At 49.7% G+C, this 25402-nt stretch overlaps 1 protein-coding gene across 2 annotated transcripts; it reads left to right on the top strand.

Annotated features, from left to right (window-relative positions):
* The first annotated feature begins 1485 nt into the window (after positions 1 to 1485).
* Positions 1486 to 25389, top strand: RHCE (Rh blood group CcEe antigens). Of its 2 annotated transcripts, none has more exons than XM_006130463.5 (10): positions 1486 to 1741; positions 7372 to 7558; positions 9166 to 9316; positions 13097 to 13244; positions 18749 to 18915; positions 19259 to 19396; positions 20338 to 20468; positions 21975 to 22054; positions 23687 to 23760; positions 24516 to 25388. In XM_006130463.5, exons 1-10 carry the CDS (start codon positions 1600 to 1602, stop codon positions 24540 to 24542), a joined length of 1245 nt encoding a protein of 414 aa, XP_006130525.2. In that variant the 5' UTR covers positions 1486 to 1599; the 3' UTR covers positions 24543 to 25388. The 2 variants fall into 2 exon arrangements, with proteins under 2 accessions (XP_006130525.2, XP_006130526.2); XM_006130464.5 differs by lacking the exon at positions 1486 to 1741 and adding an exon at positions 4463 to 5680 and having other exon boundaries at positions 24516 to 25389.
* The last annotated feature ends 13 nt before the right edge of the window (positions 25390 to 25402 follow it).

Below are 25402 nucleotides of genomic sequence, written 5' to 3'. Positions count from 1 at the left end.
CCATGTTTCCTCCCAGAAGTGGCAGCATTTTAGTGGTGGAATAATTGATTTGCACCACCACAAACTGATTGTTAAGCAGTTTGTAAATCAAGGATGGGATCATTTAAGATGGACTACAGTCAGTGGACTCACATCTTTGGGCATCATTATTTCACGGTGCATTATAATATTAGCTCTTTAGTCCTGGGGGAAATCCAGTTGTTGCATTTGGAGCCATAGCAAAATTGCAGATTTCCCCCAGGACTGGCCCTTAGACTAGCTGTGCATAACAGAGTGCTGGCCACTGAGAGATGTGAAAAGGGTGTTCTGATTACAGACTCGTTAACTTATCCCTCCATCACACCCAAACAGTCTTTAATCAAGCAAGGTACAATGCTCCTTTGTGACAAGGAGGTATTTAAAGTCAACCAAGAGCTTACAGAAATGTTTAATGACCCTCATTTCTAAAGTGTTCCTCTTTCCAATACTAACAGTGGCTTGTTGGTGTGGGGGAGGCAGTGGGCAAGTCCCAGGATGGAATCCAATCACAAAGCACAAGTGTTTGAACATGCAAAGCACAAGTGTTTATTTGAGGGTTAGGCAGCTGGTGGTGAAACAGCCTGTCTTTCAGCCAGCTGGTCAAGGTATCCATCCGGAGTGGTGTTGCGGGTGCAGAGGCTGAACAGATCTCCACATCTGGACTTTGGCAATCTTCATCATTCTGCTTATCTCAGCCAGACTCTAGCGAGCAGAAGTAGAGCAGCAAGAGTATGTTGATTCTGGAATGCCTTAGCTTGCATGAAGTGCTGTCTGTGAACCCTGGTGCTCTCCACCTTTTCCTTGAGAGGTTGCTAAAGGGAAGCGGCTCCCAGGTAGGCGGGAATGCAGGGCTCTGAGATGGTCCCACTATGGAAAAGCAATTGTGGTATGAAAATATGACTGGGGATAACTGTCCTAGCAGTTGGGGATCACTGCACCTTAGGGATGCTCCTGCCATGTCCCCATTTCCACAGCCACACTCTGTACACGGGAGGCCTGGAGGGGGAACATAAGAGGCACTATGGTCGCTCTACACCACCCCAGATTAATTTTGTATGGTTTCATTAGAAACTGGTTAGATCCACCGGCTTTTAGGGAGGCTGTTTGCTGCAATATTGGCACAAAGCCACCCTAACAGACTCACAAACCAAGCCCCTCGATCAGGATATTTCCTCTCTCAGTATGGGGAGCATTTCAGATTCATGGTGACATCTTGGTTCCATTGAAATCAATGGCAAAACTCCCACGTTTCGGTTCATGTTGGTCTTTCATTATGACCCAGCTAACAAATAAGGCTCATCCACGGATGGTGTAGCTGGTGAAGAGGTCTCTGACACACCAGTATTTTACCATTTTAATATGCCGGCTCTTACACGTCACACGATTACTTGTTCGTCGTTGTGAGCGGGTCTTCTGACCTGCTGGAGATAAGGAGCTATTTCTTGCTAACGCCTCTTGGGCTTTCTTATCGTGCTGAACTGCTCACTCCCCACCTTCTTTTGGTTTGAGCTTGCTGGAACATTTTTATGGAAGTAGACGATTAGTGTGTATGGATGTTTTCCACATTAGAGCTAAAGTACAATGGGTTCTGAATATTCGCCCAGTCTCCGAAGTGGCCTGCCTGGGCTCATCTTCATTTTGGAAACTGCCTTTATCCTCATATTTTACTTTTGCTTTTCATATGAATGTCAAAGTCAATCAGAAGACCTCACAATCTATCCCGGTAAGTTTGCAAGCCTGTTGTTAAAGGCAGCGTGCCGTGTGCACTTTTATTTGTTGGGTTGGAGCTTGTTTTCAACAGTGCTGTACGTTTGACAGCTGAGAGTGCAAATACAATGTTGGTACTTCCCTTTAAGTACCTTGTTGCCTTGCACCGTCTGCAGTCATTTACAGCAGGCCAAAGCGAGTGGAAAATGCTACTGAATTGTGTTCTTGTGCTCCGTCATCAGTCTGTAGCCACCTGTCTCTTGTCTAATGTGTGGATTGTAAGTTCTTTGGGGGGAAAGAACTTCTTGATCGGTGTTAGTACGGTGCCTAGCGCAATGGGTCCTGGGCCAACATTGGTGATCTTGGCTCTGATAATACAAAAGAGTAGTCATAAAAGTCAGGCTGGAGGAAATCCTGTGCAAATAAATGCAGAGGGTGAAAGGCAACAAAGAACCCAGCATAAGGACTGAAATACTGTGACCGCTCGTAGGAACAGATAACATTTGGGATGACTTGCAGCACCTGAATCCAACCTTCCCTAAGGATCTTGGGCTGTTCTGAATTGGGCTTTGGCTTGTGCCCTTCCTAGGAGAAACTGTTAAATAATGGGCTCTGCATTAGGCCTTATCAAACGGGTATCATAGCTGGCAAAAGTAACCCTCCTCCCTATTTCATAATATGCTGGGGTATGTCTACACTACAGTGCTAATTCGAACTAACGGATCCAGACTAAAAAACTAGTTCGAATTAGCGTTTTGCTAATTCGAACTAGCGCGTCCACATTAAGTGGACCCTGAACCGGGGTTAAGGATGGCCGGAAGCAGTGCCGGCAGGACATCAGATGAGGACTTAGAGTGTGGAGCTGCTGCCTCAGGCTAGCCGAGGGCTGTGCTTAAAGGGTCCCGACCCCCACCCTGGACAGACAGTTCTCAGGGGTGCCCTGCTTACAAAGCAGTCCTGGCTTGGAGTGCCCTGAGTGCCCACACTGGGCACATCACAGCACTCGGCCATCAGCCCGGCTGCACTTGCCGCAGGCTGCCATCTGGGGAGAGGGGGCAATTGGGGGGCTGCAGGACAGCTTCCACCCCCAGAAGCCCACAGAGCCAGCCCAGTCCTCCCCATCGGGGGCTCGTACCCCATTCCTCCCTCACCTCCTTCCACTTACCCTTCCCTAGCCCCCCTTCCTGATGTACAAAATAAAGAAAACGTGTGGTCAAAAATAGAATCTCTCTTTATTGAACAAAACTCGGGGAGACTGGGAAAAGGAGGTGGGAGAGGGGAAGAGAGAGGGTGGGAGAGGGGAGGGTAACTACAATGATCAGAGGTTTGGAACAGGTCCCATATGAAGAGAGGCTAAAGAGACTGGGACTTTTCAGTTTAGAAAAGAGGAGATGGAGGGGGGATAGGATAGAGGTCTATAAAAGCATGAGTGGGGTGGAGAGGGTGCATCAAGAAAAGTTCTTCATTAGTTCCCATAATAGAAGGACTAGAGGACACAAAAGGAAAGGAATGAGTAGCAGGCTTCAAACTAGTAACAGAAAGTTGTTCTTCACAAAGCAAAGAGTCAACCTGTGGAACTCCTTGCTGCAGGATGCTGTGAAGGCTAGAACTAGAACAGAGTTTAAAGAGAAGTGAGATAAAGTGATGGAGCTTGGGTCCATGGGTGGTATTAGCCAGGGGGTAGGAGTGGTGTCCCTGCCCAAAGTTTGTGGAAGGCTGGAGAGGGATGGCACAAGACAAATGGCTTGGTCATTGTCGTCGGTCCATCCCCTCCAGGGTCCCTAGGGTTGGCTGCTGTCGGCAGACAGGCTACTGGGCTAGATGGACCTTTGGTCTGACCCAGGTCGGCCATTCTAAGCTCAGGGCTCAGGGTCGGGGGTCTCAGTGGACCACCTTGATTTTCATGCACACCTGCTCCTGGGCGGCCAGGCTGGCAGCTATCCTGCCCTAGACGACCACTTTCCTGTGCCTAGTGCGGAGGTCGTGGACGAGGTCCACAATGTCCGCACTAGACCAGGCGGGTGCCCGTCTCTTGCGGTCCCGGGCAAGCTCCCGGGAGCTGCCAGCCTGGTCCCGGGAAGAGGGGGAGGACTGGGGGGCATCTGGTGGGTGGCTCGAGACGTACCAGGTGCAGGGTCTGCTGGCTGGGTGCTGGCAGGCTTGCACTTGGCACGGGCACTGTAGCCAGCCCGTGCCCCTTAAAGGGCTCCGGGGCTGGGAGGGGGGCAATAGAGTGTCCCTGGTGTTGGCCAGAGTGGCCACCAGGGAAAGCTGGGGAGGGCTAGCTTCCCACTAGTTCGAATTAAGGGGCTACACAGCCCTTAATTGGAACTAGTAAGTTCGAACTAGGCTTAGTCCTCGTGGAATGAGGATTACCTAGTTTGAACTAAGCGCTCTGCTAGTTCGAATTAAGTTTGAACTAGCGGAGCGCTAGTGTAGCGCCTATCAAAGTTAATTCAAAATAACGTCCGTTAGTTCGAATTAACTTTGTAGTGTAGACATACCCCTGGAGATTATCTGATGGTCCCAAATGTTGTTTCTGCGTGCAAGCATTGCATTTTCAGTGCTGTATGCAATCCTATAGCTGAGAAATGTGTTTTCTACATTTATGGAAGATACTAGAACATTTACCCGGTGTTGTTTGGGGCCTTCACTCAATTCATTTTTCTTTTTAGAAAATAAAATGAAAAGTCGGGGCTTCTTTTCAATCATTGCTCTGGGTTGGGGTGGGGGCTGGGTCAGTGTGCAGGCTGCCCCGAGGAGAGGCAACAACCCCTGCACTCCTTTGCCACAGCTGCTTGGGGCAGCCGGCAGTGTCCCTGTAGCATTCGGGGGGAGTGAACTTGAGTGATCCCCTCCCCCCCTAAAAGGTGCCTGAGGGGCGTGGGGCTGGGATTCTCTCTCTTTTCTGTGTGCTTGGACGAGAAGCAATCCCATTCCCAGCACATCCCAGTGGCCTGGCACAACCACACCCTGGCCTGGCTTTAAACTGTGATGAGAAGAAGCTGTCTAGCGAATTTGGGGGCCCTAGCTCTTACCGTTTTGGCGGAGTTCTTGGACAGACAGACAGACTCTCTCAAATACACAGCTATACTAGCAATGGTAATAAAACATAGATACGGTGTAACCTGTCTACAGGGCTGTACAAATATTTACCAATTCATCCTCATGACATCCTTGTAAGGAAGGTCGATACGTCTTAGTAGGGGCCTCCCTCCCGTTACACAGATGGGATGACCCAGAGTACGGAGAAGGAATGTGACTTTTCCACTCTCGTGCACTGCACTGGATTCAATTAATAATCTGTATGTGAATTACTCAAAAGCCACAAATGTGCAGCCATATAACTGGCTTTAATCCTTGCTTTGAAGGGTAGAGCCCTGCACATGGACATCAGAATAGACCCATCAGCACATACTCTGGGGCTACCAGGCCTAGGACACAGATTTATACACAGGATGACCCCTTCTACTCTTCCGCGGGTCCAGCCTGTGACCCTTCTCTTCTCATCCCTCCTCCCCGTGGGCCAGGCACTTCCCCAAACCACTCCCTTCTGCTCCCTCACAGCCCTGCCCATTCCCTTCTCCCCCAGCGAGTCATGAACAGTGATGATTTGTTAAGGGACCACGTTTTGTGTTGGCTGCCCAGGAGGGCACGTGCGGGGGGATCGGACTGCCAGCAGAGGTGACAATGCGAACGCTCCTCTCTTTCATCCCCAGAAGTTGGGCCAATAAGATCTTGCCTCACCCCCACTGACTCTCTCCTACGCTGGGGCCAGCAAGGCTGCAGCTCTCGCTAGTTCTATTTCCTCTCCTGCTGTTTGCTTCTCCCGTTCTGCGTCCCATCTAAAATCACAGGGAAGGGTCGTCGGCGTAGGGGCCACGCTGTCAAGTGCCCACAGGAATGTGGCGGATGCAGCAGCCGTCGTTCCCCGGGCTTTGATGAAACTACTCGCGTAAGTCCCTGCAGAATCATCCGGGGGTTGGGCTCTTTCGGAGAGGCACTCTGACTGGCATATCCCAAGCCCTGGGCACAGCACGTCTGCACACTGCCAGTGGCCACTTTGAACAGGCGTAAGATGTTTCAGGCAAGACCTGGGGGTGGGGCTGGGGCTGGGTGCGTGCGCTAAGTGGGGTTTCAAATCAGCAGGGAGCAGAGACTCTGCGTGCGCCTTGATAAGGGAACTCTGTTCTGAAGACATGTTGCTTAGCAGGCAGAGCTGTGGTCGAGGCCAGTTCTGCTTCGTTGAGCATTATCTTGGCCGCAGCACTCCTCCGGGGAGGGTGAAATGGGGCGGGGGCCACTTGGAAAAGGAGGGCGTCAGTGCTTGCAAAGGAAGCAAGACGAGACTCTTTACAGATCTTGGCCCAAACTGGCTCAGTTACTTCTGCGCCCCTCCTGCTGGTTGGGTCGGGGGTTGCGGAAGACAGAACAGGGTCCTTTGTGCAGACTGACTGCAGGGGACAATTTTAAAGCAATTACCAGAGCTCTCGTAAACGTATTCCTGCCTCTGTCTCTCATTGTGCTTATGAACATCTTCCCAGGCTTGTAACCCGCAGCTGGCACGCTAAATACACGAGAGTGGGACCACGAGAGGGGAAGCACTAACAGAGGCTCAGAGTGGGGATGTGCAAGCCTAAGACAGGTCACACAGTAGGTCATTGAGAGAATCCAGGAGTAGTGACAAACCCAGACCTCTCCAATCCAGTCTAGTAACTCATCGTCCAGACCATGGTGCGCAACCCAGGGGTTGCGACCCCCAAGGAGGTCGCGGGTGTCTTTCTGGGGGGTTGCCAGAGCGGTGGGCATAAGCCCCGGCCGCCTGGATCTAAGCGCTGCACTGTGGGGCTGCCGACGGCCGGGTCCAGCCCCCGGCTGCCCAGAGCTAAGCGCCGCGCTGCTCAAATTACCTTGGGGATCACAACACGAGTACAATAAAATATGGGGGTTGTGGTTGAAAAACGGTTGCGCACCACTGGTCTAGACCCAGCTCCCATTCCCAGCTCTTCTGACCTAGGGCAGGACACTAAACCTTCGAGGGCCTCAGGTCCTCATCCGGAAAAGGAAGAGAAGACGATCGCCCTCACAGGTGAAGGCTCGGGATGTGAAAGGTCACCCGGCACCCACTTACCACTTACCAGTGGGGGCACAGGGGCATCTGGAGCAGACCCGGTCCGTGGCAGACCCAGGCACTGTGCATGCAGAGACTGTGCTGGCCCCAGGCTATGGTGGGGGAAACGGGAGGGCACTCCAGCCCAGCCTCAGCAGATGTGGGAGAGGGGGTGCTCCAGTCCAGGAGGGCTGGAGCTACCCTCCCACCCATGTCCCCTTTAATTTTAATGTTTAACTGGTTAAGCAAATAAACGGGATTTTCCATGCCTAGTGGAGGCCGTATGGATTAATACAGAAGGCTTTGCCCCTTGACAGTGTTCTGAAAATGCACTGTTATTAGTTTATATCCCCCCACCCTGTGCTAGCATTGTAGTCTCTGCTCCAGGCTTCAGTCCAGCCTGGTCTCGCCCCACCCTGCCTGTCGGCCAGGATGGCTGAGGGTTGTCAGCAGGTGTGTTGATGTCTGCTGTGACGTTGCGCTGTGTCTGCTCTGCACTGATAACTTGACTGATTCTCGGTCCCTCTGCCTCACAGCATTTCAAGATGTCAGCGTCATGGTGATTTTGGGATTTGGCTTCCTCCTGGCCTTCTTGAAACGATACGGATTTAGCAGCACTGGATTCAACCTGCTAATTGCCACCCTTGGAATTCAGTGGGCTTTGCTCATGGAAGGATTTCTGTTTAGTTCCCCATCAGGAAAAGTGAAAATCAGCCTGCCCAGGTAACTTCTACCTCCCGGAATGGATCCTTTGTTCTTAAGGGAGCATATCCGAGTTCTATGGCTAAGGGCAATTTTTCCTGGGTTTTGGTTCTATTTACTCAGCAACACAGTCACACGGCAGGACTTTTTATGTCATTATTAGCTCTGTAGTTTTAACTGCATTTTGCCATCTCTCCATCTAGTCACTTTCCTTCTGCAGCCCCCTTACCATTGTATGTGAGCGCCTCTGAGCCGTTACCCTCCCAACACCCCTGTGAGGCAGGAAGGTGGCCTTAGGGGTAGCGTTAGAGGAGTTTACATTTACAAAAATCATCCTCACAAACCACAACTTCCATGGCAGACCCAGCAAAGAGACAAGGGCCCCGAGAAGAGACTGAAGTCCCTTTACTCCTCCAGGTGATCTCGCCGGGTCAGGGTTAAGAATCATTGGCCCCGCAATGTGAAAGCAACTGACGATAGACTGAGGCTGGTCTCCACAGCTCTCAAGCCAGAGAATCTAAATAAAAATCCTCTCCTGCCCCAGCTGTGTATGCTGCATGCACAAGAAACCCGTCTGCAGCTACAGAACCATACCCTCTCAGATCAGCTTAGCAGCAGCAAGACCAAATCTTTACCTTGGCAGGGACAGTGAGTAGGATTTCCAGCATGTTCTTTCTCATGGGAAGAGTCAGGAGAAGCAACTAATTGAAATTCCAGAATATCGTGAAGGTCAAGCGCAGCCTAGAAGGGGTCTATAAATTACAGTGTCTCCAAGTCATTCTGTGCCCCTGCTTCCTTGGCAAACATCACACGGGGGACAAGCTTGTGGACAGCCTTGTGAGAAGGGCGAAAGAGAAGGGCACCGTGCGGTGCGGACGGTAGGACCGTGGATCCCTTGTGCAGGAGACTGGTGTAACCTACTTGTCGGGGCACAGCATCGGGAGCCAAGAAGCCCAGAGCTCCAGGCCTGGCTCTGGTATGAACCCCCTCTGGCTACATCTACACTGCAGGGCTATTTTGGGATATCAGAGTATCCCGAAATAGCTATCCTGCCTCTTCACAGCAGCCCGTTATTTTGAAATACAACAGGCGCGCTATTCCGACATCCCTGTAACCTCGTTCCATTAGGAGTCAGGGATGTTTCGGACTAGTGGGTCATTTGAAGTGACGAAATAAGCAATTGCAAAATAAGACTGAATTAAGATACGCAATTTGCGTAGCTTGAAATGCGTATCTTATGTCGAGCCACGGCGCAGTGTGGACAGCGAGCCACCAAGGCCACATCTCCAAAGGTGATTTCTGATTTAGGGCATCTCGGGGGTGGGGTGCTCAGTTTGCTGCACCGTGCGGTGGGGTTCGGTAGGGCTGCACGCCTGCAGTTCCGCTGACGTCAGTCAGAGTTGTGTGCGCTTTTGAAAACTGGTCCCAAAGTATCTCATGCTGGCGCCCCAAATCGGAGGCCACTTTTGAAAAGGTGGCCCTTAAACCTCTGGGTCTAGGCTTAGCCCGCTGTAAAATGGAGCAGTGCGTCTCAGGTGTGAGGAGAAGGCCTGGAACTGTGCTGCCTGCGAAGGACTCTTTTCTGCTTCCATTAGTCTCAATGAACTTTTTCCTTCTTTTTTTCTAAGCGTAGCAAAGGCCACTATCAGTGTCACTGCCGTATTAATCTCAGCTGGAGCGCTCCTGGGCAAGGCTAACCCAATTCAGTTGATCTGGATGGCGATGGTGGAGGTAGCAGCTTTCAGTGCAAGCAGGTGGATCAATGTACAATTCCTGAAGGTAGGTGCCAGAGGTGCGGGGAGTCCCCGGGCCCTGCACCCCAAGCCAGCAAGACAGCCCACTCACTCAGAAGCCAGCCCCACTCCTGGCCCCTGTCCAGCTTCCTGGGCAAAAGATGTCACCTGGGCTATGTCTATACTGCGGAGTTATTTTGGGATACCGCCGCTACCCAAATAGCCGTTCCGCACCTTAAGAGCAAGCCCGGTTATTGAAATACAAGGGGCTTGCTATTCCGATGTCCCTGTAACCGCATTGCACGAGGGCTAAGGGACGTTTCGGAACAGCGGGTTATTTCGAAGCTTGGCGCTGTGTAGACAGCTCCAAATTTGGAAATAAGCTATTTGAAAATTACCTTGAAATAAGCAACGCAATTTGCATAGCGCACCCCCGGTCACACCCCCTCCCAGGCTCAGCCTTTGTGTACGTGAGGGAGACACTCCAAAATTCCCATCCCCACCTAGGTAGTGGTGCAGGTCTCCAGGGAAACTGAGGCACACACACGCGGTTACTACAGCTCAGCAGAAATCGCATGCAACAGAACAAAGGGACGAGAGCGAATGCAATCCCCACTTCGTCACAGTAGGAAAACCTCATTTCCACGTGTGTGGGGGAAGGCTTATGGGGGTGGAAGTTAAACAAATACATATTTTCCTTCAGAAACATTCCCCTTTGCTGGCCCGAGACTGACACTCTCCTGAGCTGGCCCACCCAGGCCCGATCCTGCGGTGGATGCACACATGCCGCTGCCTCGGAAGTGGATGGGCCTTTGGCCTGGGGGAGGGTTCTGCGGCTGGGGATGCTCCTTCTGCCTCTCTCTGTTTACAGCATCTCCTCTCTGGCCTGCTGTACCTCACCCGTTCTCCTCCCACCTTGCCCACGGGTGCTGCTTCTTTCCAGCTGCTCTGATCCCCCCTTCCCAGCCTCTGGAGGGGCGTCTTTCCTTTTGCATTCAGTCACAGATCTTTATCCTCACCCTCAGGGCTCTGCTCCTACACACCTGTGCCCCCTCTCACTTCCTCCGTAGGTTCCTGCCTCGCCCTCCCTATGGCTTCCCTTCACCAGCAAGTACAGGGGGGTACTCGCTGTAAGTTCAAGATACGTTCCAAAAAACTGGGACTTGTAGCAAAACAACTTCAAGCAGGGCATCTTTTCCCCGCGGCTGACGTCCATTTAAGTAAATTGGGGGGAGTGTTTTGCACGACTCATAGAGGGGAATGGAAGGACTTACGACACGTCAGTTCCTATAAACATCACTGACTTGAGTGTGGAACGGATGAATACCAGGGCGACTTATAGCGGGGACCCCCTAGAGTAGTTGTCATATGAATGAATCGGCCCCTTTGCTCCCTCCCTCGTGCTGCCCCCCAAGCTAGGAGCAGCCTTCTCTGCCCCAGCATCCACCAAGCCTATATCCCTTCCAACCGCTCCCTCGGGGTAGCATTGCTGTAGCCGGCGGGCATCAGCACCTCGTCCTGCACTAGAACTAGGACCAGTGGTTTTGATTTGTCTGAACTAGCCTGCAGGCTCCTTGCAGCAGGGCCAGCTGTGTTGGAGCCGCACAAAGCTGTGTCCACTGATGCGCTCCTGAACACCATGTGAGAGTGGAGTTGGTGCCTAGGGAGGGCACCGTATCATAGAATCATAGAACACTAGGACTGGAAGGGACCTCGAGAGTCATCGAGTCCAGCCCCCCGCCCTCCCGGCAGGACCAAATACTGTCTAGACCATCCCTGAGAGACATTTCTCTAACCTGCTCTTAAATCTCTCCAGAGATGGAGATTCCACAACCTCCCTGGGCAATTTATTCCAGTGTCTCACCACCCTGACAGGTAGGAAGTTTTTCCTAATGTCCAACCTAAACCTCCCTTGTTTATGCCCATTGCTTCTTGTCTTGTCCTCAGAGACCAAGATGAACAAGTTTTCTCCCTCCTCCTTATGACACCCTGGGTATGTCTACACTACAAAGTTAATTCGAACTAACGGACGTAAGTTCAAATTAACTTTCACAGGCGCTACACTAGCGCTCCGCTAGTTCGAACTTAATTCGAACTAGCGGAGCGCTTAGTTCGAACTAGGTAAACCTCATTTTACGAGGACTAAGCCTAGTTCGAACTTACTAGTTCCAGTTAAGGGCTGTGTAGGGAAACTCTATTGCCCCCCTCCCGGCTCCGGACCCCTTAAAGGGGCACGGGCTGGCTACAGTGCCCGTGCCAGGTGCAAGCCTGCCAGCACCCAGCCAGCAGACCCTGCACCTGGCACAGCTCGAGCCAGCCACCCGATGCCCCCCAGCCCTCCCCCTCTTCCCGGGACCAGGCTGGCGGCTCCCGGGAGCTTGCTCAGGACCGCAAGAGACGGGCACCCGCCTGGTCCAGTGCAGACATCGTGGACCTCGTCCACGACCTCCGCACTAGGCACAGGAAAGCAGCCGTCTAGGGCAGGATAGCTGCCAGCCTGGCCACCCAGGAACAGGTTTGCATGAAAATCAAGGTGGTCCACTGAGACCCCTGACCCTGAGCCCTGAGCTTAGAAAGGCCGTACTGGGTCAGACCAAAGGTCCATCTAGCCCAGTAGCCTGTCTGCCGACAGCGGCCAACCCTAGGGACCCTGGAGGGGATGGACCGACGACAGTGACCAAGCCATTTGTCTCGTGCCATCCCTCTCCAGCCTTCCACAAACCTTGGGCAGGGACACCACTCCTACCCCCTGGCTAATACCACTCCATGGATCCAACCTCCATGAATTGATCTCACTTCTCTTTAAACTCTGTTCTAGTTCTATCCTTCACAGCCTCCTGCAGCAAGGAGTTCCACAGGTTGACTCTTTGCTTTGTGAAGAACAACTTTCTGTTGTTAGTTTGAAGCCTGCTACCCATTCCTTTCCTTTGGTGTCCTCTAGTCCTTCTATTATGGGAACAAATGAAGAACTTTTCTGTATGCACCCTCTCCACCCCACTCGTGCTTTTACAGACCTCTATCATATGCCCCCTCCATCTCCTCTTTTCTAAGCTGAAAAGTCCCAGTCTCTTTAGCCTCTCTTCATATGGGACCTGTTCCAAACCCCTCATCATTGTAGTTGCCCTCCCCTCTCCCAGCCTCTCTCTTCCCCTCTCCCACCTCCTTTTCCCAGTCTCCCCCAGTTTTGTTCAATAAAGACAGATTCTATTTTTGAACACAATTGTCCTTTATTTTGTACATCAGGAAGGGGGGCTAGGGAGGGGTACGTGGAAGGAGGTGAGGGAGGAATGGGATACGAGCCCCCGATGGGGAAGACTGGGCTGGCTCTGTGGGCTTCTGGGGGTGGAAGCTGTCCTGCAGCCCCCCAATTGCCTCCTCTCCCCAGATGGGAGCCTGCGGCAAGTGCAGCCGGGCTGATGGCCGAGTGCTGTGATGTGCCCAGTGTGGGTACTCCAGGCACTCCAAGCCAGGACTGCTTTGCAAGTGGGGCACCCCTGAGAACTGTCTGTCTGGGGTGGGGGTCGGGTCCCTTTAAGCACAGCCCTTGGCTTGCCTGAGACAGCAGCTCCACGCTCTAAGTCCTCCTCTGATGCCCTGCCGGCACTGCTTCCGGCCATCCTTAACCCCGCTTCAGGGTCCACTCTGTGTGGACATGCTAGTTCGAATTAGCAAAACGCTAATTCGAACTAGTTTTTTAGTCTGGATGCGTTAGTTCGAATTAGCGCTGTAGTGTAGACGTACCCCTTTTTATCAGTCACTGAGCCATGAGGCCGGGGGTCCAGCGGCAGCTTGATGCCCAGGCCTGGAATCTCTCTGTTGCCTGCAGGTCGAGGAGCACACAAGCTTAATGCACGTCCACATCTTTGGAACCTACTTCGGCTTGGCAGCCTCCTGGTGGCTGTACCATTCTTCCCTGAGCAAAGGGGTGGACAAGGAGAAGGCGAATCCGCTGTCTGAGCTGTTTTCAATGTTGGGTAAGGCATTTTCTGAACTTCTGAGCCTAGGGTGGGCAGTGGGATGACAGACCTTGGGGAGTGGGAATGGGGCTTGGAACCTTTGTGCAATGGAAGGGCTGAATACAGCCCCCAGGACCAAAGGGTGTTACCATCAGATGCTACCGACATGGGGAGTCTCAGCCCTGTTCCTAGGCTGAGGCCCCGTCCTGGAAACCACCACTGCCGTGCCACCGGGGGGCCCCTTCTCGGCAGACTCCGCAGGATGGCCAGGGTGGCGAAATGGTTCCCGCACCACGACGGGTGTCTCCCTCGCTGTTTCCACACGTCGGTAGAGGCCGCATGAATACAAGATTAGTATCCACCTCTGCACAAACGAGCCGCGCGCTGCGACTGCAGCCCGGACGCAGGCCCGACGGGGTGTGTGAAAAGGGGGCAGGTGCCCGGGGGCCTGGCGATTCCAAAGGCCCCGGGGCTCCCAGCCACCACTGCAACTCCAGGCCCTCTAAATCGCTGCCCGAGCCCACACGGCATGACCTGGGTGGCTTCCCTAGCTCCGCCCCTTCTGTCCAAAGCCCCTCCCTTCCCTGGAGCACAGAGCCGCCGCCCTTCTGGACCAGGGGCTCATGAAGCCTGTCAGCGCCCCCTGCAGGATGCAGAGACTCGTGGCTGTAGAGCGGATATCTGTGGATTTGCCTATTGGCAGGGGCAGTTTCATTATTAATATTTGTACTGCAGCAGGGCCTGCAGGCCCAAGCTGGAGTGAGGCCACGCCCTGCTGGGTGCTGTGGAAACACTTACAAAGACACAATAATCGAAAAAGAACAAGTGGCTAAAGGGCCGGGGAAACGACAGGCGACACGTGCGAAACGCTCCGGGCGTGATGTCTTTCCCTCTTATTTTCATCTCCGGGACACAGTTCTGTGGCATTGCCCTGCTTTGGCACCACAGAAAATGCAGGTTTCCAGGTCTGTCAGTTTGTCACCTCGTGCCGTCCCCGAATGAATTTCGTATTTTAAAGAAACAACATCGAGACAGAGGCCTTGATTTCTGTGGCTAGAATCCAGTGAATACTTATCTCACCTCTCCCTGGAGCATGGGAGTGCCCGCATCCTTTACTGGGAGCTGTGTTCTGCCCATAGGGAGCGGATGCTCTATTGGGTCCTTTCCATCTGCCCCTCTGATCCCCACTCTGGCCTTGGTTATTGGGCTCACTCCGCTTGCTCTTTGCGCCTGTATGGGATGCTGAGATCTGCTGTCAGCGGGAGGGCGGATTCTGGACGTTGGCTGGAACCTCCCCAGGGCTCACTGGCACATGTCTGGTGTAGCCTGACAGCCTTCACCCACTGGTAAAAAGGCAAAATTAAATGCTCATCTTGCGGAGTCCCCAGAGCTCTTGCTCTGCGGTGTGATTCAAAGCAATTGGTGTTTTAATCTAACTCATCAAGACACTGTTAATTCTTCATTATAATTTTAGTGCCAGCTCGCTACCCCCAAGTGCTTGCTATCGAAAGTAATTATGTCTTCATGAATAATTCCTGAAAGCGGTGCCGAGGTAGTGCAGACACTCACAGATGAGCGACCAAGATAGCAATTTCACAATGTGTCCGGAGGGCGGGATAAAGATTATCCAGAATTCACTGGCCCCTGCCCCTCCCAGAAACTCAGAGCCTCATGGACACTTGCAACTCCTATGAATGGCCTATTTGCAGTTATGGGAATAGCTACTTGACCAGTGGGAATAAGAGATTCGCAATCTGGATCCTTCCTTCCAGTCCCCACTCCTGCCATTGGCCAGGCATTGCCATAGTGGGAAACACCAATGGGGTTTCCGAGTCTTGACTGTGACAGTGACCAATGCTAGATCCTTCTGAGAAGGATGTAAAACCTCCTCTTGTGCAATGCTGCACCACGCTGGAAAAGGGTGTCTGTTTCTTCCTGAGCCCTAGCCGGTGGCTAATTTATACCCTGAAGCATGAAGCCTGCTCAACCGTTTAATCATAACCCGTGGAAGTGTAGCTGCAGCTGTGATTCTTATTCCTATCTGGATGAAATTCAACCCTGCACAAGACCTGTACACCACTTGTTTCATTTCAGCGTAGAGCTGTAGGTCATGTGCTGCACATGGCTGAATTTCACACACACAGGATTTGCATCTGTAACAATGCAGCACTTCACTTTATATATTCAAAGCACTGTAGAAATATTAACCAATCTCATGCAGTTGTGAGTTCCACGGGTAAATTGTAGGAGTACTGCCACCTAGGGCAACCTCAGGAGAATGGAGGAGGCGACCTTGAGGGCATAAGATCCCTCTGAACATTTACATTACTTTTCTGCCCTCCAGGCAACAATAAGTAAAGTGGGAGAAGAGGGAGGAAATGAGAGAAGGAGAAGGGATAAAGAGGAGGGATGGGAGAACTTGGAACCTTTGGGACACAGAATATCCAATAGCAACCTTGAGCAAGTTATTTCTTAGACATAAGGCTGATACTGTTGCCTAGTCTCTGCTGACTTCAGAGACTGCCAGTCTTGGCATGCAGGCTGCCACAAATTATAAATGCCCCAGCACCTGTTGTCTCTGGGATGTGAGATAACATAACACATCCACTTGACTCCGACTGTTTGTTACCAGGGGGTGATTGACAGCATGTCGAGTGTATTTTTAGGGGTGTGCTCAAAGCACAGATGGTAACAAGCTGCAACCATCATCTGCCATGTTGGTTGCAAGGGAAGGATGCCAGGGGTCAAGATGAAGGGCAAAAAGTCATCCTGCAACTGACAGCCCTGCTAAAGAAAATGGAAGAGCTGCGTCCTGACTGTAATGTAAAGAGTAGAATAGACCATGAGGACTCAGGAGGGATGAACTCAGAGGTAAGTGCAGCTTACGTCAGTTCGCAGGGGCTATGCCTGATGGAAATGACTCTGCGCTTATGGAAAAGGAGCTGCTTGGAACACGATCTGACCAGACAATATCGTTTTGCTGGGGACCCTGTTGGTTTTTTAGAGCATATCAAGGTCACTGGGCTGAAATCCAGTCTGTGTGTCAGGGGATCATTCCTCAGGCTGGAGGGTCGAAAGTGAGCAGCAAAAGCATCTAGGAACTTGAAAGAGCCTCTACCCATGAGCCCCCCACTCCTGCTCATGCAGATGTGATGTTGCTGGGAGCAGCGATTAACCAGCCGGGTTTTTCTGGAGACACATTGCACTCTGGACACGTGTGTTTTCGTTACCGATTTTAACGAGAGCACTTGAAATTTGCTATGAGGTGACTAGCATGTGGAATGTATTGTGTATAATTCAAGCACACAGTAGAACATTAATGAGTCTGTGTCGGAGTCCCCTCTGCCATAGAGGTAGGAGGAGGGAAGATAAACCATATCTTGTCTTTAATACAGCCTGTGTCCCTAAATAGTCCAGCGTGGCATAAAACTCCTGGGAACAAAGCTGGCTCCTAAAATGTGCAGTATGTGAGCCCCTGTGAGTGCACCCTCTGCCCTCTATTGGATGGACTCAGATATGCGCGGGTGTGAGAAATGTCCTTTTCCTTCGGTGGCTGGCCCATTCGCTGCTGATTGGGGCCTGTGTTATTTACGTCTGGGAGAAATTAAACATTCTGCATGAATATTTTAAAAGTCTGAAAAACCTACATATTTTGTCAAAACAGCACAATATAATCACAGTGCAACAGAATCCTGTGGCCATCCACCCAGCCAGAAAGCGGGAGCCCCAGCTGCCTGTGCCAGCCGTGGGGGAGGGGGGAATCACAAATTCCACAGAGAAAAAAATAAAATTCTGCAGGGAACGTTAATCCTGCGCTCATTCTGCACTGTGCACTAGCACAGAATTTCAGCAGGAGTAGTTATTAGTGCAGAAAGACCCCATGTCTCGCCTTACAGTCTATGCAGCCATGGACTTGTTACCGCACAGGGGCCTAGCTGTCTAACAGGAATGCTAATTGCTCTGCTAGGCTATGTCTACACTGCAGTTCTCTTTCGAGAGAGGGATGCAAATGCAGCCAAGCGAAATTGCAAATGAAGCGCGGATTTGAATTTGCTGCACTTCATTTGCATAATCGCGTCTGGCCGCTATTTCGAAATACCCTATTTCGAGATAAAAAACGCTGCGTAGAGGCGGTTATTTAGAGAAAAAACCCTTCTTTTGAAATAACCCTTAAACCTCATTTGATAAGGAGTAAGGGTTATTTCGAAAGAAGGGTTTTTTCTCTAAATAACCGCGCCTACACAGTGTTTTTTATCTCGAAAGAGGGTATTTCGAAATAGCGGCCAGATGCGATTATGCAAATGAAGCGTGGGAAATTCACATCCGTGCTTCATTTGCAATTTTGCTCGGCTGCATTTGCATCCCTCTCTTGAAAGAGGACTGCAGTGTGGACATACCCTAGATCCAATTATTACAGTGGTGGATATTCTCAAAATAAGTCTCAAGGGGTATGTCTACACTACCACCCTAGTTTGAACTAGGGTGGCTAATGTAGGCGTTTGAAGTTGCAAATGAAGCCCGGGATTTAAATATCCCGGGCTTCATTTGCATCTTGCCGGGCGCCGCCATTTTTAATTCCCTGTTAGTGCGGACTCCATGCCCGCGGCTACACGTGGCACGGAGTAAGTAGTTCGAATTAGGCTTTCTAATTCAAACTACCGTTACTCCTTGTTCCATTAGGTGTAACGGTAGTTCGAATTAGCCTAATTCGAATTACCTATTCCATGCTGCGTGTAGCCGCGGGCACGGAGTCCGCACTAAGGGGGATTCAGGCTTTGGTTCACGCAGCCCTCAGCTTCTCTGCTAAGTTGTCAGGGAGGGAGCCAGCTAGTGCCAGCTGTGCTGGTGTTCTGATACTCCTCCATGAAGGATGGTTTGAATACAGCCATGTGCTTTATCGTGGTCAGTGCCCCTGAGCCGGGTGACCAGCATGCTGTACAGCAGTGAGAGACTTGGGAGATTGTGGCCAAAGACGTTTCAGGAAGGGCCCTCCTGTGCCCTTGGAGACCTCATGCTCAGAGGTGCTGGATGCCTCCACTGACTTCACGGTCCTTGTGGTTACGAGGTACTGCAGCAGCCAGGCAGGCAGGGTGTTGGGTTTCAAGGTCTCCGAAAGGACCCCGCGCAGTAAATTGCATGCTGCACATACTTCTTGAGGAGGGAAGGCAGAGTCCGTCCCGTTGAGAATTGAATCTGTTTCCAGGGAGCGCGGGGATTGCAAGGCTGATGCTTTGAGACCTGACCATGAAAGATACTGAGCATCTCCTGCCCTGAGGGCCTTTGGCCCTGCCCAGGAGGCTCTTGGTGCTTTTCCCACTAAGTCTCCCTTCCGGGTGCCCCTTCATTGCCTGGTTCTGCTGGGCAGTGAGCGCTAGGGGCAGTCAGGAGAATGGAGTCCCACCAGCTGGTGCAGTGGGTGCCCTTTATGTGATTTAGAACCTGTCAGCGGAAACAACGTGGGGCGGGCCCACTGCGTTTGGGAGCCTTCTGATGACCAGCGACTGCTTCTCTTTGTCTGCAAGGCACCCTCTTTCTGTGGATGTTCTGGCCCAGCTTCAACTCTGTGCTGATCGTGGATGTGACGGAAAAGAGAAACGCCATCTCGAACACTTACTACGCCATGGGGGTTAGCGCCGTGGCTGCTTTTGCACTGTCAGCCCTGAGCAGCAGGGACGGAAAAATCCAGATGGTAAGAGGAAAACAAAGGCTGCTTTGCTGGGAGACGTCACTTGTCATTCCTCTCTAGCAAAGCATTGAAAGTAAAACGGCCAATGAGCTCCCACACCGCTAGCCTCTCAGCCCGACGACGATCTCCAGTCCCCAGGCACAGAGCGCTGAAGATGCTCACTAGCCTCAGTGCTGCAAGGGTGAGATTTGCCCTGTTGCAACGGGCCAGTTATACTCCAATTGGATCCCACAAAATAGCACTTAACACCACGGGGCGCAGGGGTATTGTGCTGCACTGGAGGGAATTTAAGCCAAAGAGTGAAATATCGTGTGTGTGAATTGACTTCTGTGATGTTAACCCACAGATCCATATCCACCAGGCAACACTAGCAGGAGGGGTTGCTCTTGGTTTCTCTGCTCCCTTTATTCCATATCCTTGGATTGCCATGATTTTGGGTCTGCTTGCCAGCAACATCGCGGTACTGGGATCTCGCTGCTTAGAGGTAAAGTCCAAAACCTGAAATCCCAGCACATGCTGTCGTGGGAGGGTTTACACACTAAGGCTATGTCTACACAGCAGCGTTATTTCAGAATAACAGAGAACGTGTCTGCACTGCAAGCCGTTATTTCGAAATACTGGTGAGCTGGAGGACTTCTTACTCTGACTCCTGTAACCTTCATTTCACGAAGAGGAAGGGAAGGCGAGGGAAGAGTGTTCTTCCTTCCACTTCCTGCTGTGGAGACAGCACCAAAAGCTGAATTAAGCTATTTCGACTTCAGCTACGCAATTGGCGTAGCTCAAGTTGCGTCGCTTAATTCGAGGTTTGCCCTGCAGTGTAGACGGGCCCAAAGGGTGTGTCTACGTGGTGGCGCTATTTTGGGAGAATGTCCATTATCCTGAAATAGCATTCTGGGTGTCTTAACAGCAAGCCTGATATTTCGAAATATATTGGAAATACCGGGCTTGTTATTCCGACATCCTGTAAACCTCCCAGCACAAAAATTACGGGACTCGTCGGCATAGCACTCTACTTCTAAATTAGCACTGGTTAGGCGGCGCCAAATTTCAAAATAGCCTGTTATGAGAGAAGCTATGCAACTTGCACAGCTCACGTTGTGTAGCTTAGTTTGAGCTACGTGCTACTGTGCAGACATACCCTAAGAAATAGCACGTCTAGAGTTTATAGCCAGGACTCCTGGGCAGGGTTCCCTCTAAGCTGCATGGCAGCACAGTTTCACCGGTGATTAGCCAGCCCCGGGCTGGGAGCCCTGAGCCTCTGACTGGGCGGGGCTGACTAATCACCTGGGAAGCAGGCTGCAGTGCAGCCTGGTCCTAGCACATGGGACTGAGCAGGCGCATTCTGTTTTGGGATGTGTAGCTGAAACTTTCCTGCTCAGTAAATATGTTAATCTCTGTAGTTATTAAACATTTCCCTCCCCCCAGATATATTTGAACCCAGTGCTCAAGATTCATGACACCTGTGGCATCCATTACACCTTTGGGTTGCCTGGATTGCTTGGAGCAATAGCCAACGTCATCCTCTTCATCATAATCAAATGGGCCAGTTTATCAAGGTAGGTTGGTCCTTTTAGTATGTAACATGTTCACCTAATGGCTACGCGTTGTCATAGAGCGCACATGCAGCACACAGATAGCTCTACATGGCCACTGTAGATTAATCCCCTTCATAGCAACGTAGGACTAGATCCAAAGCCATTCAAATCAGCGGAGTCTCTCATTGACACCAGTGGGCTTTGGATCAGGATCTCAAAAGTAACGTTTAGCGTTGACTTGCTAAATGGGCGAGGTCGCCGGCACTGGGGGAGAGAGGGAGCGCAGCTATGTGAGATGGAGGAAACGAGAGCAGAGATTCAGTGGAAGGGAGACTGAACGTGAGCAGCTTTGAATTGAAGAGGAAGACAAGGAGGCATTGAGGAGTGTCTCAGGAACGGGGTGCACAGCCAGCCCCTCGTCCTCCAGCCCTGGTTGTTCTGCCAGTTAAGTCCAGGGAGAAGGCGGTTGCATGCAACACCCGTTTCCTTCATCCGGTGAGCATCTTCCCACCGAGGCTTGCCAGCTTTCCTGACCGGATGGACCGCACACCATTTATGGCAAAGGTGCCCTGTTCGTCCAGTTGGGAAAATGATCAGCTCTACATGCCCAACTTTGTATAGTCTTTATAGATTTCTCCCCTGCCATAGGCTGGGTCAGTAAGCAGCTAGAGGACTTCCATCTCTCTGGCTCCTTCCCAGCCTGGGTAGATCACCAGGCTGGCAAGTGTTGGTTGCCCGGCAGACATAAAGCTTTTCAACCAGCCCCAATCTATCCCCCTTGATTGTAGCCTGCACTGGGGGGATTAGGTGGGTTGGCAGCAGCCCCCTGCCACAAAGAGGCCTGAGGTGATGTGAATCCTTTCCCAATGGTGGCTTTTGATTGACACTTCACATGTCAGGGAATCTGACCTATTAAAATTGGCAATAAAGGGCAACTTTTAAAAAGAGAGGCAATACAAATGAGAAGATGCAAACTTAAGGGTTAAAACTAGACAGGACAAAGTCCTGGAGCATGAGCTTGGGGGACCATCCTGCACTCACAGGGGGAGTGAGGAAGGATTGAATGTCCCAGTATTTCTTTTAGATCTCATCTATAATTGACCCATTCCAACCTTTATTCCTCCATGGTGTCACTGATTTAATTAGGGCACTGTGTGGGCAGATCAGATTGCAGAATCGGGACTGTACATGGGTTGAATTCTGCCCTTTAACGTATATGCTCACCTGCCAGTGTTGCTGGGCTTTGCAATCTAAGGGCAAAATCTGGCCGTAGAATTCTGCAGCAGTCTTTGAACCAGTGGAATGTGTTAACCCTTTCAAGTGACGCTAACAATAATGTGATGATTAAAAATAAACTTTGAATGACATGATTCTTCAGTTAGTGAGAAGTTGCAATGATATATATATTCAAGCAGACACATGCACAGCCTTAATGTGTACCCTGGAATCTGTAAGCAGCAAATATTCTAGGAATATTTTTTACTACAGTCCTTTGCTCAGTGTGAAAGTTTGGTTTTTCACTTTCAGCCTGGGTTATCCAGTCTTGATTGAAGTTGGCTCTTTCATGCTGACCACTGCAATAGGTTTGGGAGCAGGATTCATTACAGGTCAGTATGGGAAAGCTCTCTGCATTACCTTTGGCTTTGATCTTTGGAAGAGCAGGTGTATGCATTTGTTACATCAGCTGTCACATCAGTGTTCACTGGCTTATTGCAGCTCTTGGTACCTAGATACAGGGGTGACTGACACACTCAAAATATACATGTAGGCAAATGACTTGCTACTGTAGGAAAAGCCAGAAGAAATACTGAGTGATGAGGCTTCTTTCAGTTGCAGCGTTGGAGAAAGGGTGATGTTCAGTGTGCCCCAAACTATAGCATCATTCCTCTGCTTGCCGAGGTTATTTTTAATTGATGCTTCACTAGCACCCTCCAGGTTTCAGATAAGAGAGAGGATAAGTTAGAAATCTTTATATGCGGAATATTGCTTTAGTGATCAAAAAAATATTGACACTGTTTTCCACTTGCTGGGAAAGATCCTCGGCTGCTATAAATCAGCATAGCTTTCCTGAATGCAATAGTAGATTTTACTGCTCTTGAGGATCTGGTCTTCTGGTTGTAGATCTTGGAACATCTCTCTCTCTTGTGGGATTATGGCAATTGCAATATTTTCTACAGCTATTTACACCTGCTTCAGTTCAGTGAAACGGCATATTAGAACCTCTGTGAAATACCGGTTTCTACAATGAATGTTTCAGCCTATAATTAATTATAACTCCCTGAACTTGCGCAAATGTAATTAAGAGGTTGAGCTAATCAAGCAGACTTTTAAGTGTCTACTTCAATTGACTGCAAGACCTGGAAAAAATAAACAGCAAAAATAAACAAACATTAGGTGTTGATCCAGTCATTTAACAAGCAGGGTGTTCGCAGCTGAACTCTCAAGTTTAACAGTGGAGCTAAGCCTGCCTGTTTAAAGTGCCTGGGTAACTTTTCATATGAAAAGCTCATCATCATGTAGTTTATCCTGAGAATCTAGCAGGTTGTTCACTTGGCTTTAGTACAGAAAAGACAGTTACCTTTTTTCTTGTAACTTGTGGTGTTAATTATTAACAATGAAGGCATCATTTCTGCAGGTCTCCTGAAATTCAAAGGGGCATGTGTAGGTTTGACCCAGACTAAATAGCTTGCAAGATTGGGGCCTAAGATATTTTTAGGAGCTTTGCTTTCAATCTATTGCTTTCACTGTGTGAGCATGACTGAAGGTTGAAGAAGGAATCCATGTAATCCTACAGAGAAAATAATAGTTGGCTTTTCTGGAAACATGGGTTTTCTCCCCAAATTATGTCAAGCTTAAAGAATCTGATGGCTAGGATGCTCTGTTGCATCATGGATTTAGAATAAAGTATTTTGCTTGTGGGGAACATTGTCTCATTTCCATGAGCTAAAGAAGGAAAAATATTCTGGGGAACATTTTACAATAATTTATACAGGATTAGGAAATCTGGAACATAAAGGGCTTCACATGCTTTTAAAAGTAAGACCAGTGGTGTTATTTTTATCTGAAATTCACTTCTGCGGAAATTAAAGACTTTGACACAGGAAAGATTAGTGGGGGAGGGGAGCATGGCTATAGTTCTGATTTCATATTTAGCTCTGCATTATATTGTGATATGTGAAGAATAAATATGCCATTTACAAACATCTCCTCTCACCCACATATATCACTATTAAACACAGGTTTCTTCTTAACTTTCAAACTATGGAAGACACTTCCTGCATCAAAGTATTTTGATGATCAAGCTTACTGGGAGGTAAGTTTCAATGTAAAGTTCATTCTCTCTGCGTGTGTGTGTATATATATGCCCATGCTACCCTATGGCAAGGTCTGGGTTTCCAGCTGCTAAAATAATACTAAAAATATTTCTTGATAATTCTTGGATGGCCTGGTCTAAGTTGAATCTGAGACTGGACATTATAAATATATTCCAACTTTGGATAGAATTTCAAAGCCCCCAAGGAAACTGGGTGTCCAAATAGCCCAGGTTGCTTTGAAAATCCTAACCTTTGCCTATGTGTAGAACCCTCACAGAGTTCTATGAATAGGGCCAGGTCCTACATGCATCTGGCATTAAATAATAAAAGCTCTTAAGCATATGATTAAATGGGTTCCCATTTATGACAGCACTTAAACATTAGTCACAGCGGGGGAGGTCTAGCTGGGATATTAGGAAAAACTATTTCCCTAGGAGCGTGGTGAAGCACTGGGCTGGGTTCCCAAGGGAGGTGGTGGAATCTCCATCACTAGCGTTTTAAATCCTTGCAATGATTTAGTTGGGATTGGTCCTGCTTTTAGCAGGGGGTTGGACTTGACTTCCTGAGGTCTCTTCCAAATCTAGGATTCTATGATCAGCACATGCCTAAAGTTAGCTAAGTGCCATCTGGAATAAAAAAGCTTTCCTGAATCTGGATGCTAAAGAAAAGCAGGATACCCTATGATTTCAGTGTCTTATATAGCTTTTAATTTTTTGAGTAAGATGATGTTACAGTAGTATCTTTATATTCACAGTTTCCTCATTTGGCTCATGGATTTTGAACAGAGGGAACCAAATTACAGAAGATTACATCAAAATGAAGAAAACTCTTTTTATTCTCTGACAGGAAAATAACTGGCATGAAAGGGGAGGGGGAGGAAAAAAAAGGTTAAATATCACTCCTGAATTTCAAAATGAAGAAACATTGCATTAGGCTATTTTCAACTCCTATTAAATTATACAATATGTAAAATTACTGGTAAAATAGTTAATTCCACTTTTCTGCTTTCATAGATAGCCTTGCCTTCAATGTTTTCTTTAGTAAATGGATCCATCCAGCTTGGATAACTTACCACTTTAAGCTGCTTCCAGATTTTAATGAAGGAAGATATTTGCAATTCCTCTTTCGAATGTCCAGAATAATCATGCACATGAAGGTTTTGATTCTGTAAGTGCTAAGCATGATAGTCCTGATCCAACAAAGCACGTCAGCAGGTGCATATTTTCAAGCACATACAGTCCCACCGAGGTTCACTTCAAGGAGAGGTGTAAGTGCTTGTTCTAGATTGGGGCCAGAGGGCCCTGCATCTTGCAAGGGCCCATCCTTAAAATAACTCGTTAAAGGAAAGCTGTAGCTGCTTTGGCATAGGCCAGTAGTTCTGAGAGTTCAAATGGTAAGAAGCGAAAATGTGACATGTAATTGAAATGAAAAGGCTTGAGGTGTAAGCAGAACTCCTGAAATCAATGGCTTACATGTTACTTGTACAAGACTTGCTCGAGCGAACAGAGTACAGGCAGTCCCCGGGTTACGTACAAGATAGGGACTGTAGGTTTGTTCTTAAGTTGAATTTGTACGTAAGTCAGAACTGGCGTCCAGATTCAGTCGCTGCTGAAACTGACCAGTGGCTGTCTACAGGAAGCC

The sequence above is a fragment of the Pelodiscus sinensis genome, chromosome 26 (genome assembly GCF_052426305.1).
Source record: "Pelodiscus sinensis isolate ZL-2025 chromosome 26, ASM5242630v1, whole genome shotgun sequence".
In the NCBI taxonomy this organism is placed as follows: Eukaryota; Metazoa; Chordata; order Testudines; family Trionychidae; genus Pelodiscus; species Pelodiscus sinensis.
The sequence above is the reverse complement of the archived record's forward strand: the minus strand, read 5'-3'. Positions and strand labels throughout refer to the sequence as shown.

Bases quoted from the DNA above. Each gene is read 5' to 3' on its own strand.
- RHCE (XM_006130463.5), top strand. From the start codon at position 1,600: ATGGGTTCTGAATATTCGCCCAGTCTCCGAAGTGGCCTGCCTGGGCTC. The intron at 7,559-9,165 runs GTAACTTCTACC...TTTTTTTCTAAG, and splicing joins GTGAAAATCAGCCTGCCCAG to CGTAGCAAAGGCCACTATCA. The intron at 18,916-19,258 runs GTAAGAGGAAAA...GTTAACCCACAG, and splicing joins GGGACGGAAAAATCCAGATG to ATCCATATCCACCAGGCAAC.